Source organism: Podarcis tiliguerta (genome assembly GCF_965153285.1).
Source record: "Podarcis tiliguerta genome assembly, chromosome: 13".
Taxonomy (NCBI): Eukaryota; Metazoa; Chordata; class Lepidosauria; order Squamata; family Lacertidae; genus Podarcis; species Podarcis tiliguerta.
Window position 1 is genome coordinate 48,418,893 of NC_139546.1, and position 18,388 is coordinate 48,437,280.

Consider the following 18,388-nt stretch of genomic DNA (forward strand, 5'->3'; position numbering starts at 1 on the left):
CAGCAAATGATTTAATTGTTCCTGCTGGAGGGGGGGGGGAGAGGCTTGAAACTGTGCCCACCCTCCACTGATGTTGAGCTTTGCTGAATATTTTGGGATTAGAGATATGAAGGCCTGGAAAGAACCAAAACAAACAACACCCCCCCCCATTTGTTTCCCAAACATTAAAATCCAAAAAACAAACAGGGGGAAAAGCTGGGTGTCCCTGCAATTTATCCAGTCCCCCCACCAAGTCTACCCAAGTCTAGTTGAGATTTTGGTCTGCCACTCAGGTTAGCTGCGCCTACCCTCTCTGTCCTCCCCCCTGCAAGATGATAGGAGATAAGAGAGGCACACTAGAGGGGAACGCTCGGCTCCTTCCTACCGTCTTTTCAGGGACTGCCGAATGTCCAGTGTTTTCCAGTAGCTGCTGGAAAGGAATGGGGAGAGGAACTAAACACACAAAAAGCAGCTGAAAATGAAGAGGATGCTGGGGGAGGGGAGGACTAATATGGTAATATACTGTCTTATCTCAAAGCAAATCCATTTGGGGACAGACCATGGCTTAGTGACAGAGCATGTGCCTTGCACAGCAAAGGTCCCGGGTTCTAGTCCCGGCATCTCCAGGTAAAAAAGATCCAGGACACAGGACTGGAGAAGAGAGAAAGGCCCCTGAGAGCCTGCTGTCAGTCAAAACAGGTAACGGTAGAACAGGTGGCTTTCTTTATCTTTACTGGGAATTTGCTTGGAATTTGAACACGTGAAGCAACAAGAATTTCTGCCCTGCTAAAAGCCCACCAGGAAAAAAAAGCGCCAGCTCTCCTGGGTTTGCCAGGCGAGACACTGGACAAGGCTTTTGTAGTTGCGGAGAAGAGGGCAGACTAAAGGAATGGCTTCTCTATCTAGCATATCAACTGACTTGCGGGTCTCGCTGTCACAGGATGTGGGACTGCTGCTTATACAAAGTCACAGGAGAGGTTTATCAGCGGCTGTTAAGGATCATGGCAGCGAAATGGTAATCTCCAAGGTCAGAGGCAGTATGGATAGCTCAGTTGGTTAGAGCGTGGTGCTGATGATGGTTGCAGGTTTGATCCCCGTATGGGGCAGCTGCATATTCCTGCCCTGCAGGCACTACATCAGGCACCCCCAAACTTGGCCCTCCAGATGTTTTGGGACTGCAATCCCCATCATCCCTGACCACTGGTCCTGTTAACTAGGGATGATGGGAGTTGTAGGCCAAAAACATCTGGAGGGCCGAGTTTGGGGATGCCTGAACTAGATGATCCTCAGGGTCCCTTCCAACTCTAGAATTCTATTATTCTATCTCTGAAAACCAGGGGAGCAGGAATTAGGAATGGCCTTCTGGTGGGCTTCCCAGAGGCATCTGGCTGGCTACAGTTGGAAAATGGAGGCTGGGCCAAAGGAATCCCATTTGCCTTGTGCTAAAAAGCTCTTTTTATCGTCTTGAAAAGTGGTGGCTTTTTTTAAGCAGCCACACCCTTGCAGACTCTTGTCTCTCTTGACTGCATGTCCCTGCTTCTGTTTTTAAACACACAGCAGCCCCGACTCCTCTGATGATGGGCCACACAAACCGCAGCGTCATGTCCAACAGCTTGGAGGAAGCTGCTTCTGACAGCTGCCCCAAGTTTTCGTACTCACTCACCTTGCTGTGATCGCTCTCTTATCTGAGAAAAGAAAAAAAAAGTTTGTGAATGCGTGTGACTCTTAAGCGAAGGAGGAGACACAAAGACAGGGCACTAGAGTTCCCACATTTAGAGCACGTGAGGCGCAATATCCTCTAGAATGCTGCACTTTACATTGCTTGGCTGGGGAACAGTGCTGCAACACTCAGAGAAGTGGGTGAAATTTCAAGGATGGCTGTTGTTTAGGGCTCTGAAGGCCGAGAGGCTACCATTTTGAATCGGAAACAATCCGAGAGTCTGCAAAGGTCGTAGAAAGGCTGACAGGTTGTGCTCTTTATAAGCCACTGTCTTTTAAAACCACAGAAGGTTTGAACAGTTTTCAATGGCAGCCCCATGAAGAGGGCATTGCAAACAATTTCAGATCTCTGTCCTGGGCAAATAGATGGGGCTGCTCCCTTTTATAACCCTGCTTCTGTGCTTCTAACTGCAACCTGACACACAGAAACGGAACAGGCGAGGTTTCTCCTGATAAAAAATACTGATGGAAATAGCTTCTCCTGCAAATGCAGGTTTTGGTGTGTCTGGCTGCTGTTGAAGAGATGAGGACAAACATGAAGAAGGCAGAAGCAAAGAACAAATAAGAGGAGCTCTAAAAAGGAAGTAAAATAGCTTGGTTTAACTATATACAACCGGAGCGACGGACAAAGAAGGGGTTAAGGGAAAACAAGAACTGCAAAGAATATACAACATTTGATTTTTTTTTTTTATAAAAAGTGGAGATAGGGGAATCCAGTGAAATTAAAATTTTTTTAATAGAAATGGAGGATCAAGAAATTAAAAGAGGTGTGGGAAAAAGAGACAACAGGGCAGATAAACAGTCAAAGCTGGGGGGAAATATGGGAGAAACATTGGAAATGGTGTCTATAAGAATAAAAGAAAATTATTATAAATAATTTTGGAGATGGTATTTAACACCAGTCAGATTAAATCGAATAAACAAGGAATATTCGGTTCTATGGTGGAGGGGATGCCAGGAAACCGGGAATTATGTTCACATGTGGTGGGGGTGTAAATATGTACAATTTTTCTGGCAAAGGGTGTTTAAGGAGATAACAGAAATCACTGGGTTAAAGCTGATCGAAAGTCCAGAGGTAGCATTATTATCAATTTACGATGGGGTGGAAGGTTCACAGGCTAGGAAGAACTTGCTCACAAATTTACTGACAGCTGCAGGAATTATGATAGCTAGGAAGTGGAAGGAGCAAGCAGGATATAAAATGGAAGAATGGTATAAAGAGGTGTGGGATATAGCTATGAATGATACATTAACATGTGCCATTAAGGTAAGATGGAGAATATGGTGGGGAAATGATTGTAGAATTTGTACTGTTAAAATGGAAAGGGGTCAAACCATCGCAAGAGGCGTTGGAATTTTGGGAGGTTGGATAGTTGCAATGGAATGATCTCGGTGGTGGTGTGCACATTTTCATTCTTATTTATTTATGTTTATTACTTTGTCAAAATAAAAAAAAATGAAGAAGGCATGCTCTGCATAAGCAGTTACAATGGTACTTCTGGTTACGTACTTAATTTGTTCCGGAGGTCCGTTCTTAACCTGAAACTGTTCTTAACCTGAAGCACCACTTTAGCTAATGGGGCCTCCCGCTGCTGCTGCGCCGCCACCCCATGATTTCTGTTCTCATCCTGAAGCAAAGTTCTTAACCTGAGGTACTATTTCTGGGTTAGCGGAGTCTGTAACCTGAAGCGTATGTAACTGGAGGTACCACTGTAGAGATAATTCTGGCTGTGACGATTCTACCAGGGGTTACTTCCACCCATATCTGCATTCTTCCTGGGATGTCCATCTCCCCAGGCTCAGCTTCCCCTGCCTTGCCAAATACCTTTGTGCTTCCTCCTATAAATGCAGACAACAAACACCAGGAGGAGGAGGCATCCGCCGGTGCCACATCCAATGGCCAGTGGGAGAAGAAAAGGATATGAACCTGCAAGAGAATTGCTGTTGATCAGAATGGGGTTATTGGTCAGAGAAATAGTCAATTGTTACAATACAAAGACTTGGCTAGTATCTATGAACTTTGCTGCTCCACATATTCCCCAATTTGGCCATTCTAACTTCCACCCTTCCTCTTCCCTCCCTGGTCTCTGAAGGTCCATTGATTGTCCCTTTCTAAATATTATTCTTTCCAACCATCCATATTCTGTAGTTATAGGCTGCCTTTCAGGTCGGCCCTCTCAAACGGAAGCATGGCAACATCATAAAATTCCTATTTTATCATCTAAAACATAGCCATGCATGATAAAATAACAGTAGTTTAAAAACAATACCACAAGACAAAAATAATAACGGTACAAAAGCAAACAAATCAGGCAGCAGTAGCACTGTTTCCATTTATTTTCGTAGGGTGAAAATAATATTCCGCACTGAGCTGAATCAGGTGGGTTATTTACAGTGCAACCCTTATTTATTTATTTATTTATTTGGATATTTTGCTCCCTTCTAGTGCAACTGCAGCACTCAGGGTGGCTTATAACCTATAAAATCACAATTTTATAGAAATATAAAACAATGAAAGAGGAAGGAAGGAAGGAAGGAAGGGAGGGAGGGAGGGAGGGAGGAAGGAAGGAAAGAGGGTCCCTTTCTTAAAAATAACATCCTCATGAGAGGGGCGTACCTTTTAATGAATTGTCCTTCTTTTGGTCTGTGTTTGATTTGGGATCACAGCAGGTGGATGTTTTCCTGCTCTCCTGAGCATTGGTGCTGCTGGTTGAGGTGCTATAATGCAGACTCAACTGCAAAGAGCTGGACCAGGAGGTGCTTGATGCAAGGAGCTTCGTGCGTGTTGAGGGTCTTCTTGCGACATAGCGAGAAGAGCTGGTTGATGAAGTTGCCAGTGTTGACTTTCTAGGTGGCCTGGTTGTGGCGGCAAAACTCAGAACAGCCTGGTCAGGGGTGGAAAAGGTAGGCATTGTGGAAAGTAGTTCATCTGCAGAGAGAATCAAAGAGAATCCCAAGGTCAGAAGGGATCCCCATGTGATGACATCCCTTGTATGCTCCTTGGGGCAGGCACCCTGTTTCCTTCAATGTTGGTCTAGAAGGGGCAATGCATTTCAAAGGCAGACTAGAAACAAGCAAGCTGATAAATAATAGAAGAAAGGGGGAGTTTGGAAGGACTATGAATTGATGCTTTTGAATTATGTTGCTGGAGGAGAGTCTTGAGAGTCCCATGGACTGCAAGAAGATCAAACCTATCCATTCTCAAGGAAATCAGCCCTGAGTGCTCACTGGAAGGACTGGAAGCTGAGGATCCAATACTTTGGCCGCCTCATAAGAAGAGAAGACTCCCTGGAAAAGACCCTGATGTTGGGAAAGATGGAGGGCACAAGGAGAATGGGATGACAGAGGACGAGATGGTTGGATAGTGTCTTCGAAGCTACTAACATGAGTCTGACCAAACTGCGGGAGGCAGTGGAAGACGGGAGTGCCTGGCGTGCTCTGGTCCAGGGGGTCACGAAGAGTCGGACACGACTAAACGACTAAACAACAACATGAAATTATGGGTGATCTTTGAATTCTGTACATATTCTACCAACAAAATTATTGGCCCTATTCCTCGCCCGCCCAACCTCCCCCAAACTCAGTCCACCTTCCCATTTCCCCCTCCAAGCGACCCATATCGCAAAGAAAGGCCTCCTCACCCAATACCAAAATCCTGATGGAGTTGCTCTCTGTTGATGGGAACTCTCTCCCTGATACCACAATGTGGTACTTGCAGGAGTAATCTCCACCATCTTGAGGAAGAAGCAGTTGTATGTGTGTGAAGGTGTTCAGAGAGGAGGGGACATTGATGAGTTGCAGTTGCCTCTTGTCCTTGAAAAACTGGATCTTTGATACATCACGGCTTTCATAAGCTGAACATCTAAGCTTAATGGACTCTTCTCTTCTGTAGCTATCCTTTTCTGGCGAAACAGTTAAGACTGGGGGACGAGGGTGTTCTGAGAAGGGAGTAGAAGGAGTACAGAGAAAGGAATAACAAGCTTTGTTAAACACCTCTGTTTCAGGAATTTGGAGCATAACCATCCTACAGTTTAATTATTTTAACAAAACAGTGGTACCTCTGTTTAAGAACTTAATTTGTTCTGGAGATCCATTCTTAACCTGAAACTGTTCTTAACCTGAGGTACCACTTTAGCTAATGGGGCCTCCTGCTGCTGCCATGCTGCCGCTGCCACGCGATTTGTGTTCCCATCTTGAGGTAAAGTTCTTAACCTGATGTACTACTTCCAGGTTAGCGGAGTCTGTAACCTGAAGTGTCTGTAACCCGAAGTACCACTGTAGCCCCTCCAGTAAACCTTGGGATCTGTGGCTCTGGGTGGGGTCTTGGAATCTCTAACAGAGAATTCCTGTCAAGCTTCAGGGAATCAGCTTCCTCCCCCTGTGGCAGTAGATAAGCAGGACAAAGGAAAAGGAGTCTTCTTACCAGTTATAAACTTTAATGATCACAGAGAGAGAACAAACAACACATCTCTCCTGGAAATGGCGGTGCTCCCAAATAAGGATCACACCCCCTTCCGTCACTCCTATGTCTTGTAATCTGAGCTTGTACCCTCTGTGCTTTCTGTTCTGACACTTTCTGAGCTCATCTTGACCTCGGGCTGAGCAGAGGAATGCTGTCCAGAGACTGTGAATCTGTTAACCCCCTCTCTCCCAGTGTTTCTTCTTCTAGCTGTTCCCCATCCAGTATTCCCCAGCTCCTGCCTTCTGAACTATGTCCCTCTGCAAACCATGCTTCCACATTTATGTCTTCCGAGTTCAGTTTGCACGTCAGGATGCACAGAGGAAAAACCTCTTCCTTGTCTGAGTAACTACAGCTGCCCATTCCCCACTAATGAGATGAGAGCGTCCAAGTTCAATACAGTTTGAGATTTTAAGGCACTTCTTCTTATACAGTGGTACCTTGGTTCTTGAACTTAATCCATTCCGGAAGTCCATTCGATTCCCGAAATTGTTCAGAAAGCAAGGCGTGGCTTCCTGCACTCAAGTGGAAGCCACGTCAGACGTTCGGCTTTCGAAAAACGTTTGAAAACCGAAAGATTTACTTCCAGGTTTTCAGCATTCGGGAGCTGATTTGTTTGGGAACCAAGCCATTCGACAACCAGGGTACCACTGTAAATCATAAACACTTGATTGTCACCTTGTAAAATAACCAGGCTGACATTTCCCATGTTCCCCACTCCCTGCTAGACACGGAGACCTTTTGGATCTCCTCCATCAGCATGCAGAAGAAACTCTCTCACCTGTCATGACTACAGAGACTGGGGAGCTCATTGGGGACTGGATCATCTGTCGTGAATTCTGCACCCAGTATAGGCATCTGTATACTCCAGCAGTATTTTTATTCACAGGGAATGCTGCATAGGGGCCGCTTCCTTGATCTGGCAACACCTTGTATTTCTGATCGTGTTGTTTCTTGTAGAAGTTGAATCCTGCCACGTCCATTTCCTCAGGAGCTGAACAGGTCAAGGTAACCCGTTCTCCTGGACTGTAAACAGGTTCCTGTGGTTGCTGAAAAAGCTCTGCAGGTGGGAGGGATGCTGGGTTCCACAGGAAGCAGAGGAAGAGAAGCATCCAAAGATTTAGGGAACAACGTAAACGGGAAAGGTTTTCTGTTTTCTCACAATTTCCTTTCTAAGACTGACACATACTGTATGTTTCCTTCCATTTCATTAAAGGATTTCTACCCTGCTTTTCATTTGCAGAAAGTAGTCTACATAATAACAAATAATCGGAGAGAACAAAACTGTGAAAAATAATCATCAATAAAATAATCACAACGGCTAGTATAATATTAAGGTCAGAGAAGGCCGAAGGGGTAGGTATTCAGTTCACCCCACGGTTTCTGCCCGCCTGATCTCAGCAGGGAGAGCGTTCGGTAGGTAGGAATGGAAAAGGATCTCTGCAGCCCCCAACCAGATGGAGCTTTGCAGGCGATATGGTTAAGAGGAGAATCACATCCTCAGAATGCAGAGACTTGGATGGTCTATAAATGGGAGAAGTCAGGCAGTCCGTCAGATTACCTGCTCCTGAGCTGCTGAGAGCTTTATAGGCCACAATTGTCCCAGGTGTCAGGTACCCCCCTGAGCATCCTTGTTGCTGCATTCTTCACTAGCTGTTGCTTCTGAACCAATGCCGAGGGCAGAACATTAGAGCAACCCACTTTTTAGGTTACCTGTGCATGGATCACAGAGAATAGGCTGCGAAAGAGCAGGTGGACCTGGTAATATTATTAGCCTTGTCACTCAGATGACTGAGCCTCCAAAACCAGGCTTGAAGCCAGACTGGAATTAGTATCTTCCAATCTTCCATAATTAAACACCTTTAATAGACATGAATTCTTTTAGGACTCTCATTAATGAAGTGGAACAGCAGGTCAAGTTCAGCAAAAACATTTACTTTTGAAATCCTTTCCAGAGGTCTGGACATCCTAATGATATCACACAACCTTCAGGGGATTAAAAAACAACACCCAGTTTAAATAGCATAGATCCTTCCTGAAGAACACAGGGAATTTAAGTTTTGCGAGAATGCAGAGAAACATCTTTGGCAATCTCTATAACCTCCATAGAATCAATATTGCCAAGATTTATTGTGAGAAAACAGTGGCAGCCAACTGGCTTAAGTTTAGAAACAGACAGAAACCCTTTCCCCTCATTAATATAAAAAACAATTTTATCTGTGTTTTATTGTTAACTTTACTATCTACATTGCTTAGATTTTGTTGGGAATAAGTGGTATATGATTTCTTTCCACAAGTAAAAAGAAAAAGAAAAAGGTAGCAACCCACATAAATATGCCAGATTTTCTGGATTGCCCTTAGTAAGATGAAAACAACTTATTGAGTCTTCAGTTAATGAACTAGCAGAACTTTCCTCACCCGTGATAGAAAACTCAATGCGGTTACTCTGTGCAGAGAGTCGTCTTGCACTGCTTTCTTCCAAGTAGGCACAGACAAATGATTTCTTTATTTCCTGAACTTCTGCAGTGATTTCCAGGGTATTATTGAACTCTTCTTGGAGTTTAGTCCACCCACGTTCTGCCTTCATTTCATAAAATAAGAACTTGGCTTCCAGCTGCCCTTCCGGAGGGGAGCATTTCAACGTGATCCGTTGTCCCTGGAGAAAGGTCTGTCTTGGAGGGATGATGGACAGCTCTGGAGCTGGTGGAGGCGGAACTGCATTGGGGAAAGGGAAGAAGTGTAAGGGGGAAATGCCATTCAGCCCCTTCCTTGAGCTATTCTCCTGTACTCCCTCATCCACAATTTTTTTTAATGAGTTGTTGGTTCAAGGTATGCTTGTTTTGTGCCAAGAATGCCTTGGTCCTTCTCAGTCCTGCATTAAACAAATGCTACACATAGATTTCCACAATCTACTTCCTTGGGGTCACTATCAAAATCACCTGAACAGCATTCCAATAATTCTATTCCATTAACTGGTGGAACTTTTCAGCAAAACCTTTCAATTTTTGACAAACATAATTTCTCGAGAAAAGCTCATCTAAACAAGCATGTTTGAACCATGGGTTGCCAGATGTTGTTGGACTGCAACACCCATCAAGCTGCATGGTGGATGACTGATGGGAGTTGTAGACCAATAATCTCTCTCCCCCTCAATAAGCAAGCAGTTAAATGAGAAAAGGAAATAGGACTTTGGGAGGACTACAGAATTTCTGATGATATTTGAATTTTGTACATATTCAAATTCTATTAATAAAATTCCCCTCCTGTTCCTTTGACCAGCCAAACTGCTCAGGCTCAATCCAGCTTCCCACTTCAACTTCCAAGAGATCCATATTGCAAAGAAAGACCTCCTCACCCGAAATCCTGATGGAGTTGCTCTCTCTGGATGCGATCTCTCGCCCGGATTCCACAATGTGGTACCTGCAGGAGTAATCTCCATCATCTTGAATAGCAAGGCGTAGGGTGTGTGTGACATTGCTCAGAGAGGAGGGGGAGGAGGGCTTGACTGAATGCAGATCCTGATGGTTCCTGAAAAACTGGGTCCTTGATACATTACGGGTTTCGGAAGATGAGCACTTGAGTTCCACAGATTCCCCACTTGTATAGACATCCTTCTTTGGAGAAACAGAGAAAACTGGAGCACGAGGAAGGTCTGAAAGGGAAGTTGAAAGAGCAGAGAGAAAGGAAGAGAAGTTTTTGTGGCTAGCTTGTTAAGCACTTCTGTCTCCCCGGAATTCAGAGCATAGCAATGCTACAGACTTAAATGGAGTAAGACTAGTTCCTATTCTCAGCTAACAGTTGGGATTTGTGTTCTGGATGGGGTCTAGGAATTTTTGATAGAGAATTCACTATATATAAGATTAGGGCTACAATCTGAGACTGTGCGACTTCCAGACCAATCCCTCCAGCACCTCTCCTTAATATACAGCTATATTAGAAACATAAACCAATGTTATAACACCTGTGCTCTCTCGCCTTCCCTAAGGAACCAGGAGGATGTTGACTTTGTGCCTATATTCAGGGACCTTGCTTTGTGTTCCTTGGACCTGGCAAATGAAAAACAACAGAATGGCTTGGGCAGAATCACCCAGATGGTTTAGACTTTGCGTGTGTATCATTCATTCACAAAGAGAATGTTCCTCACCAGTGATCGACAGCACCAGCTTGGTGAAGACAAGAATATTTCTGTTTCCCTCCACATAAGCAAAGGCTTTCACAATTCTTCAATCCTGGGTCACCAGATGTTGTTGAACTACAGCTTCCATCAAGCAGGCAGGGGAAGATGGGAGTTGTAGAGCAGCAACAATATCTGCGCCCCCCAAGACTGAAGAATTGCTTAAAATAAACCTGCCCCTTTGCTACATCACATTAAAGCTCATCTTCACGACAGACTTGAATCTTCAGTATTGTACTCTGTTGGCTTCCCCTAGGAACTATGATGGTGGCAGTTTTGTGACTATGCTGAGAGATCTTGGCCAGAGCTCCTTTGATCTCTCTCACAGTTACAACTACCAAAATGGCTTGGGCAGAGTAGGAGCCATGATCCCCAAGATGGCTTAGCTTTCGTGCATGCAATTCTGTCACAAAGAGTACGTTTCTCACCAGTGATGGACAGCACAACCTCGTTACTCAGTGAAGACAGGGAACGTTCTCCTGCACTCTTCCCCCCCAGGTAAGCACAGAGAAATGTTTTGTTTGCTTCCAGGTATTCTGTGGAAACCTCCAAGATATTTTCCGCCTGTTGTCCATACATGACTGGTACACCTCCTCTCTTTTCATAGAAATAGAACTGCGTTGCCCTCTGTCCTTCTGGCAGGGAGCATATCAATGAAGCCAGTTCTCCTCGGGCAAAAGTGTTGTGTGGAGGTGAAAGAGACAGCCAAAGGCCTGATGGATGTGCAGTCACAGTATCTGAGAAACAGAGGGAGAGACAATAAAAATACACTTTGGCCAGTCCCTTAGGATTTCCCCATTGCATTAGATGATTCATGAATCCCTATAACCTTCCACAATACTTCAATTGCTGCTTCGGATTGACAGTCCCAACCCATCCCATTCCACCCTTTATTCTAATGCCTCTTAAACTCAAAATCAGATTTTGAAAATCTCTCTCTCCTCTCTTCTCCCCTCCCAAAAAACCCCATTTGGACCTGGAAATCCCAGACCTGTGCTTAGAAAGCAGAGCATGAAGGGAAGTGTGGGGGATCCCTTTGACTCACCATTCACACCCTTCAGGTCTGGGACTTCAAGATAAGGGACAGAATAAGGAACAAATAGCCACAACTATATTCCCACCTCTACATTTTACGATGTGTTCACACCGACAGTATCTGCCTACCACTCAGTACTTGAAGTTATATTAATTGGATTACCTGCAAGGGCCGTCATCCAGGGAAGAGCAAAAAATGAGACTGAAAGAGAACAGAGGAGAAAAATATGATGCTTAGATTATATAAAACGTTTTTGGCATCGTTTCAAGTTTCATAATCTGGACTCCTAAATAGCCTCATACACATTTTTTTCCTCCCAAAGCAATATCCCTTAATTTGATGCATTTCTGGAGGTTATGTTCACAAATATATGGATTTATAAGCACACTTTACCCCTGAATATTCTTTATTTTAAAATAATAAAAGTATTGACAACAACAGCAATAATCACGATGTAAAAAGAACTGTACAAACTGCTTTGATCAGTGGTCTTGGTTGAAATGAAAACCCCCATACAAATTGTGAACCCAGGCAAGGGCTTAAGATTGTCAATCAGTCCTTCACAAGCTATCAGTTACAGGTTTTTATTAGATTTTATTTTGGGGTTTTTTTCAGGAAAGGTAAAGGCCAACTTTCCCATGCCAGTGACATTGTGCGGATGCTGTGAAAGATTTGCCTGAGACATGCTCATCCCTCCCTAAAGACCCACCTGGAAACAGAGAACAGAGGCAGGAGATTTGAGTAAACACAGACAGTGGAAACTGGGAAGGGAAGTGTAGATAGGAGGCTCCAGAAGAAGGAAAAGAGTGGGGTTGGAGGGGAGAAGAAAAGGGTCTTACCCAGGAGGACAAAGAGACGGCCAATTTGCTCCATGCTTCAAGGATGGGGTTTAGAAGCAGCAGCTTCAGCAGCAACACTGAGCTGATGCATCTGCAATAGTAATCACTGAGAAGAAACACAGTGGCGTTGCTGAGCATCCTGGGTGCGCCGTTGGTGTCAAACGGGGCTGACCACCAGGGTGACCTCAAGAAGAGTTCCCAGCATGCCTTGCAGCACTGAGCTGCTCTGCAGAAGCTGTCATGGCCACTCTCAAATGCAGATGTGGAAGCTGAGAGAAATTGGGTAACTGATAAAATGCTGAGCACGTTAGCACCTACCATAGGGAACATAGGGAAGCTGGGGCTTTTTAAAGTCAGTGGGGGATGACAAAAGATCTCTGAAAAACACAAACGCTCATTTACAGTTCTCAAGCACAATACACACAGTGTCACACCGGATGGAGGCGCAGCTGTTTTGCACAGGATGAAACAGTTCTCATGCTGGCTTGTGGTCCTCGCTTTCTCTTTTGAGCTTATTTTTGGAAACTGGTTTTTTGGGGGCAGTTCGGTGACACGTAAAGAGCAAGAAGTGACGTGGAGGAGAAGCAGAGGGAGGGCTTGAAAAAAGTGTCCTTGAAGCCAATGCCTTTTTCATGGGAAAAGAGGCAAGGCTGGCAATCTTTCTCCACTTCCTAATTTCACTTCTCATTTCATTCCTCTCTTCGCATTAACCATGGCTTGCATGTCCCTGACTGAGAAATCCCAGACAATCTGCCTCAAATTATTCCGTTCACCTCTCTCAGAGTCACAAACCTGAGGAAACCCTTAGCAAACTACAGCGCCCTGAATTCTTGGAAGGAAGGAATGTTCTTCAAATGTGATTTGAAGGTATAAGTCTGTACCCAGCCTAAGTTCCTGGAATAAGAAAGCTTCAAACATTTACCTCTGACGATGTGATTTTATATCTATATATATACACACAAGTCTGTAAGCAAGTCCTCCACCCTCTTCACACCCCCAAATGTCAGCTTTTTTGATGCAAAGCATGTTGTAAGTGCTTGTGGTCTGGCCTGTGGCCAACAGCTCTTGACCACCGTCACATGTCTTGTCTTATTCATAGCCTTTCTCCCACTTCCTCTGAGTCTGGGTTTGTGAAAAGTAGATTTTATACATGCACCTCTGCTACACCCAGTCACCGAAGGCTCAGCCTGTTTAGTGTGGCCCATAGAATCCAAAATTCTAGAACTTTCCACCCCAGTGGGGCAGATGTTTCACAGGGTATGAAGGACTTGCTCACAAATTTACTGACAGCTGCACAAATTATTCTAGCTAGGAAGTGGAAGGGGCAAGCAGGATATAAAATGGAAGAATGGTATAAAGAGGTGTGGGCTATAGCTATGAATGATAAATTAACATGTGCTATTAAGGTAAGACAGGGAATATAAGAAATGATTTTGAGGAGATATGGAGGGTGTTTGTAGAATTTGTATTGTTTAAACGGAAAGGGGTCAAACCATTTTTGGGAAGTTGGATAGTTACAATGGAATGATCTCGGTGGTGGGGTGCACATTTTTATTCTGATTTATTTATGATTATTACTTTGTCAAAAAAAGAGGAAAAGAATTCTAGAACTTGAGAGCTGGAAGGGACTCTGAGTCCAGCCCCCTGCAATACAGGAATCTTGACAAAAGCATCCATGACAGACAGCCATCCAACCTCTGTTGAAAAACCTCCAAGGAAGGAGAGCCCCAAACCTCTCAAAGCAACTACTTTATTTCCAACTGGAAAACAAAATACAAATGAGATGTTTAAAGACTTTCTCAGGGCAAATATTTTTAAAATGTTGTATAAACACTGACAACTGGGAAACACTGGCCTGCGAGAGCTCCAGTTGGAGAACAGCCTTGACCAAAGGTGTCCTGGGCTTTGAAGACACTCGAACTCAGGACGCAAGGGAGAAACACGCTAAGAGGAAGGCAAGCTTGGCAAATCCACACCGTGATGGACTCCCGCGTTAAAATCAATGTCCCCACTGTGGAAGGACGTGTGGATCCAGAAATGGCCTCCACGGTCACTTACGGACTCACTGTTAAGACCGTGTTCATGGAAGACAATCTTACTATGAGGGATCGGCAGAGAAGAAGAGGAGGATGGCCCTCTGTCCTGGAGGCTTTAGTTGAGATTCCTGCATTGCAGGGCCTTCCAACGTTACAGTTTAATGGTTACATGAGATTGTACAGAAAATGGACAAAAAGAATGTATTCCTGTACTCCGCAGCGGCAGCTAGAATAGTAGTGGCAAAAAAAAAAAAAAAAAAAGGAAATCGGAAAAAATGCCTGAATTAGTAGAACAGCGAGCTAAAATTTGTGAATTTGCGGAGATGGCAAAACTAACGGCATCAATTAGAAGCGGCTATAATCAAAAAACTTACAAAGAATGGGAATGCATACTGGGATATATTGGTTTGGTTTCAGAGCTTAAATTTAACATGCAATAGCCTGAAGGATACAAGGATACAAGAGAACATTACAATACAAACAGAAAACAAATTTTATAGCTGTTAACACAACATGGGTGAAGGGAAGTAATAGGTATAGGGGGAGGAAAGTATAAGCCAGTAACTGGAAAAGTGTAGAGGACAAATACGCCATTTAGGAGGTCAAGAACAAGGAATTAAAAGAAGATTTAAATTAATGAATAGTAAAATAAGGAAATTTGAGAAGAATTTAGTACAAATGAAAACATGAGAGTCATGTTATTGCTTCTGTCTGGGTTTCTTTTGGTTGTAAAGTTTTCTGTTGTAAAGGTTTGCTTTTTGTTGTAAAGGTTTATTTTGGTTGTAAAGTCCTCTCTTGTAAAGATTTTACATGTAACCAATAAAACAAATGAGTAAACAAACAAACAAAGAAGAAGAAGAGATTGTACAGAAAATTAAACTCTGCTGAGTGTATTTTAGGGGCTCCTTAGGCCAATGAATTGGGAAACTGAGGGGAAAAAGAGAGAAAAATGTGACTTTTTCCAGGCTCAGGGAGAAGACCAGGAAAACCGGAAGAAGCCCCCGATTCTTCTGCTTGAGGCAGGAGGGGAACCCCAATCCACCCTCTGGCCAGGGACCCCCCTAAAACCCCTCTTGGGCGCCTGAGGGAATTACATGAATTAATGGGTTTCAAACGGTGGCTGCTTAGGAGGCCTCCGGATATGAGGACCAACCCTTCTTTTTCCAGACTGCTTCCCCCCACCCTCACGATCAAGAGCCTATAAATTGTATGAAATAAATCAGCTGCCCCTGGGAAGGGGACAAGAAAGAGCTTTTTGAATCCCCACGAAAGAAAGAAAAGGCTCATGAGGGAGCGAGCGATGGCCGCCTTCCCTGCCTTGCCACGGCTCCCCTGAGGAGAGAGGGGGAGGGGCAGCTCTTCCAGCACTTTCTAGGGCAGGCTGCCTCCGCCTCGGCCCTCCAGGTGTCTCGAGACTACAATTCCCATCATCCCTGACCTCTGGTCCTGCTAGCTAGGGATCATGGGAGTTGTAGGCCTAAAACATCTGGAGGGCCGAGGCTGAGGAAGCCTGTAATCTAGGGGGAGGAAAAAGGCGGGAAAAGGCCTCAGGCTTCTGCTCAGTTTCTTCATATCCCGGCCTGTTCTGAGGAGAAAAAGGGTCCCCTTTCTGAGGAAAGTGTCTCATTTCGGAGGAGAAAAAGCATCTCCTCAGGAACAACCCATTTATTTTATTTCTTTATATCTATACTCCTCTTGATTGCAAAAACACACAAAAAAGAAGCCTCAAAGCAGTTTACAAAGGAGAAAGCAGTAAAACTGAGAAAGATTCGCAGGTGTACTTTGAAACATACAAAAGTTGGAATGCTGAAATAGATTAAGATTTCCTCAGCTTTCCATCACGGCGCTCCTTAGGTTTACTCTTACTCAGTTGTTTTGAGGATGGGTTATAATAATAGACAGAAGCCATAGCATAAACTGGTAATTGTACAGGCGATGTGCAGGGAGAAAGGATGAGTGAATTTTGAAACCAAAGTTGGAAAAGTTATTGTACTGAGAGCAGCGAAGGAGGGAGGAAAATAGGGGGAACGTCTGAGCGGTGGGATGTCAGTATAAAGTATGGTATAAAGAGGTGTGGGCTATAGCTATGAATGATAAATTAACATGTGCTATTAAGGTAAGGCAGGGAATATAAGAAATGATTTTGAGGAGATATGGAGGGTGTTTGCAGAATTTGTACTGCTTAAACGGAAAGGGGTCAAACCGTCGCAATAAGTGTTGAAATTCTGGGAGGCTGGATAGTTGCAATGGAATGATCTCGGTGGTGGGGTGCACATTTTTATTCTGATTTATTTATGATTATTACTTTGTCCAAAAATAGAAAATAATTGTAGAACTGAGTCCAGCCCCCTGCAATGCAGGAATCTTAACTGAAGCATCCATGACAGACGGCCATCCAACCTCTACTTAAAAACCACCAGTGAAAGAGAGTCCACCACTGCCCAAGGGAGTCTGTTCCACTGTCAAACAGCTCTTACCCTCAAAAAGTTATTCCTGATGTTGAGTCAGAATCTCCTTTCTCCTGGAGGAGGAGAAAACAAGCTTGCTCTACCTCTCTTTTAAATCAGAACCAGTGAAGACGGTGAAGGTCCTGTGTGAGTGTCTGGAGGCGGTTGGAGGATGGATGGCGGCTAACAGATTGAGGTTCAATCCTGACAAGACAGAAGTACTGTTTTTGGGGGACAGGAGGCGGGCAGGTGTGGGGGACCCCCTGGTCCTGAATGGGACAACTGTGCCCCTGAAGGACCAGGTGCGCGGCCTGGGAGTCATTTTGGACTCACTGCTGTCCATGGAGGTGCAGGTCAATTCTGGGTCCAGGGCAGCTGTTTACCAGCTCCATCTGGTACGCAGGATGAGACCCTCCCTGCCCGCAGACTGTCTCGCCAGAGTGGTGCATGCTCTGGTTATCTCCCGCTTGGACTACTGTAATGCGCTCTACGTGGGGCTACCTTTGAAGGCGACCCAGAAACTGCAATTAATCCAGAATGCAGCAGCTAGACTGATGACTGGGAGCAGCTGCCGAGACCATATAACACCGGTCTTGAAAGACCTACATTGGCTCCCAGTACGTTTCCGAGCACAATTCAAAGTGTTGGTGCTGACCTTGAAAGCCCTAAACGGCCTCGGCCCAGTATATCTGAAGGAGCGTCTTCACCCCCATTGTTCTGCCCGGACGCTGAGGTCCAGCTCCGAGGGCCTTCTGGCAGTTCCCTCACTGCGAGAGGCCAAGTTACAGGGAACCAGGCAGAGGGCCTTCTTGGTGGTGGTGCCTGCCCTGTGGAACGCCCTCATCAAAGCGATAAACAACTACCTGACATTCAGAAGACATCTGAAGGCAGCCCTGTTTAGGGAAGTTTTTAATATGTGACATTTTAGTGTATTTTTTATCTTTGTTGGAAGCCGCCCAGAGTGGCTGGGGAAACCCAGCCAGATGGGCAGGGTACAAATAAAAAATTATTATTATTATTATTATTATTATTATTATTATTATTATTATTATTGCTGCATCTCCCACGTGACAGACCTTTAGATATTTGAAGATCATCTCTCTTCTCAGTCTCCTCTTTTCTAGCCTAAACATACCAAATTCCCTCAAAACCATTTCTCCTAAGCCTTGGTTTCCAGACCCTTGATCATCTTGGTTGCCCTCCTTTGCCCACTTTCCAGCTTGCTGATATCCTTCTTAAATTGTGGTTCCCAGAACTGGACACAATACTTTAGGTGGAGTTTGACCCGGGCAGAAGAGGGGGCTACTATGAGCTCCCTTTATATGGACACTGTACATCTGTTGATGCAGCCTAGAATAGCATTGTCTTTTCTTCTTTTTCTGCCGTATGACCCCATTGACTCATGTTAAGCCTGTGGTCTACTAAGACCCCCTAGATCCGTTTCACATGTACCCCCGGCAAGCCAGATGCGCCCCAGCTTATACAGTGGTACCTCAGGTTACATACACTTCAGGTTACATACGCTTCAGGGTACAGACTCCGCTAACCCAGAAATAGTGCTCCAGGTTAAGAACTTTGCTTCAGGATGAGAACAGAAATAGTGCTCCGGCAGCACGGCGTCAGCGGGAGGCCCCACTAGCTAAAGTGGTGCTTCAGGTTAAGAACAGTTTCAGGTTAAGAACGGACCTCCGGAACGAAT

At 44.7% G+C, this 18,388-nt stretch overlaps 1 protein-coding gene across 3 annotated transcripts in view; it reads right to left on the bottom strand.

Moving 5' to 3' along the window:
* The window catches only part of LOC310662902 (uncharacterized protein), a 28,149-nt gene extending 11,463 nt beyond the window's left edge, over positions 1-16,686 (bottom strand). Inside the window, exons 1-11 of one of the 3 annotated variants that reach the window (XM_083410253.1) lie at positions 16,036-16,686; positions 11,530-11,568; positions 10,760-11,068; positions 9,513-9,809; positions 8,576-8,872; positions 6,939-7,235; positions 5,340-5,636; positions 4,316-4,627; positions 3,524-3,625; positions 1,643-1,664; positions 365-409 (exon numbers count right to left, since the gene is read on the bottom strand). In XM_083410253.1, the coding sequence (XP_083266379.1) occupies positions 365-409; positions 1,643-1,664; positions 3,524-3,625; positions 4,316-4,627; positions 5,340-5,636; positions 6,939-7,235; positions 8,576-8,872; positions 9,513-9,809; positions 10,760-11,068; positions 11,530-11,545 (1,994 nt within the window). In that variant the 5' untranslated portion in view covers positions 11,546-11,568; positions 16,036-16,686. Of the gene's footprint in view, positions 1-364; positions 410-1,642; positions 1,665-3,523; positions 3,626-4,315; positions 4,628-5,339; positions 5,637-6,938; positions 7,236-8,575; positions 8,873-9,512; positions 9,810-10,759; positions 11,069-11,529; positions 11,569-12,206; positions 12,688-16,035 lie in introns of those variants that run through there. The other 2 variants (XM_083410251.1, XM_083410252.1) reach the window with 2 other exon arrangements.
* Positions 16,687-18,388: the final 1,702 nt, after the last annotated feature.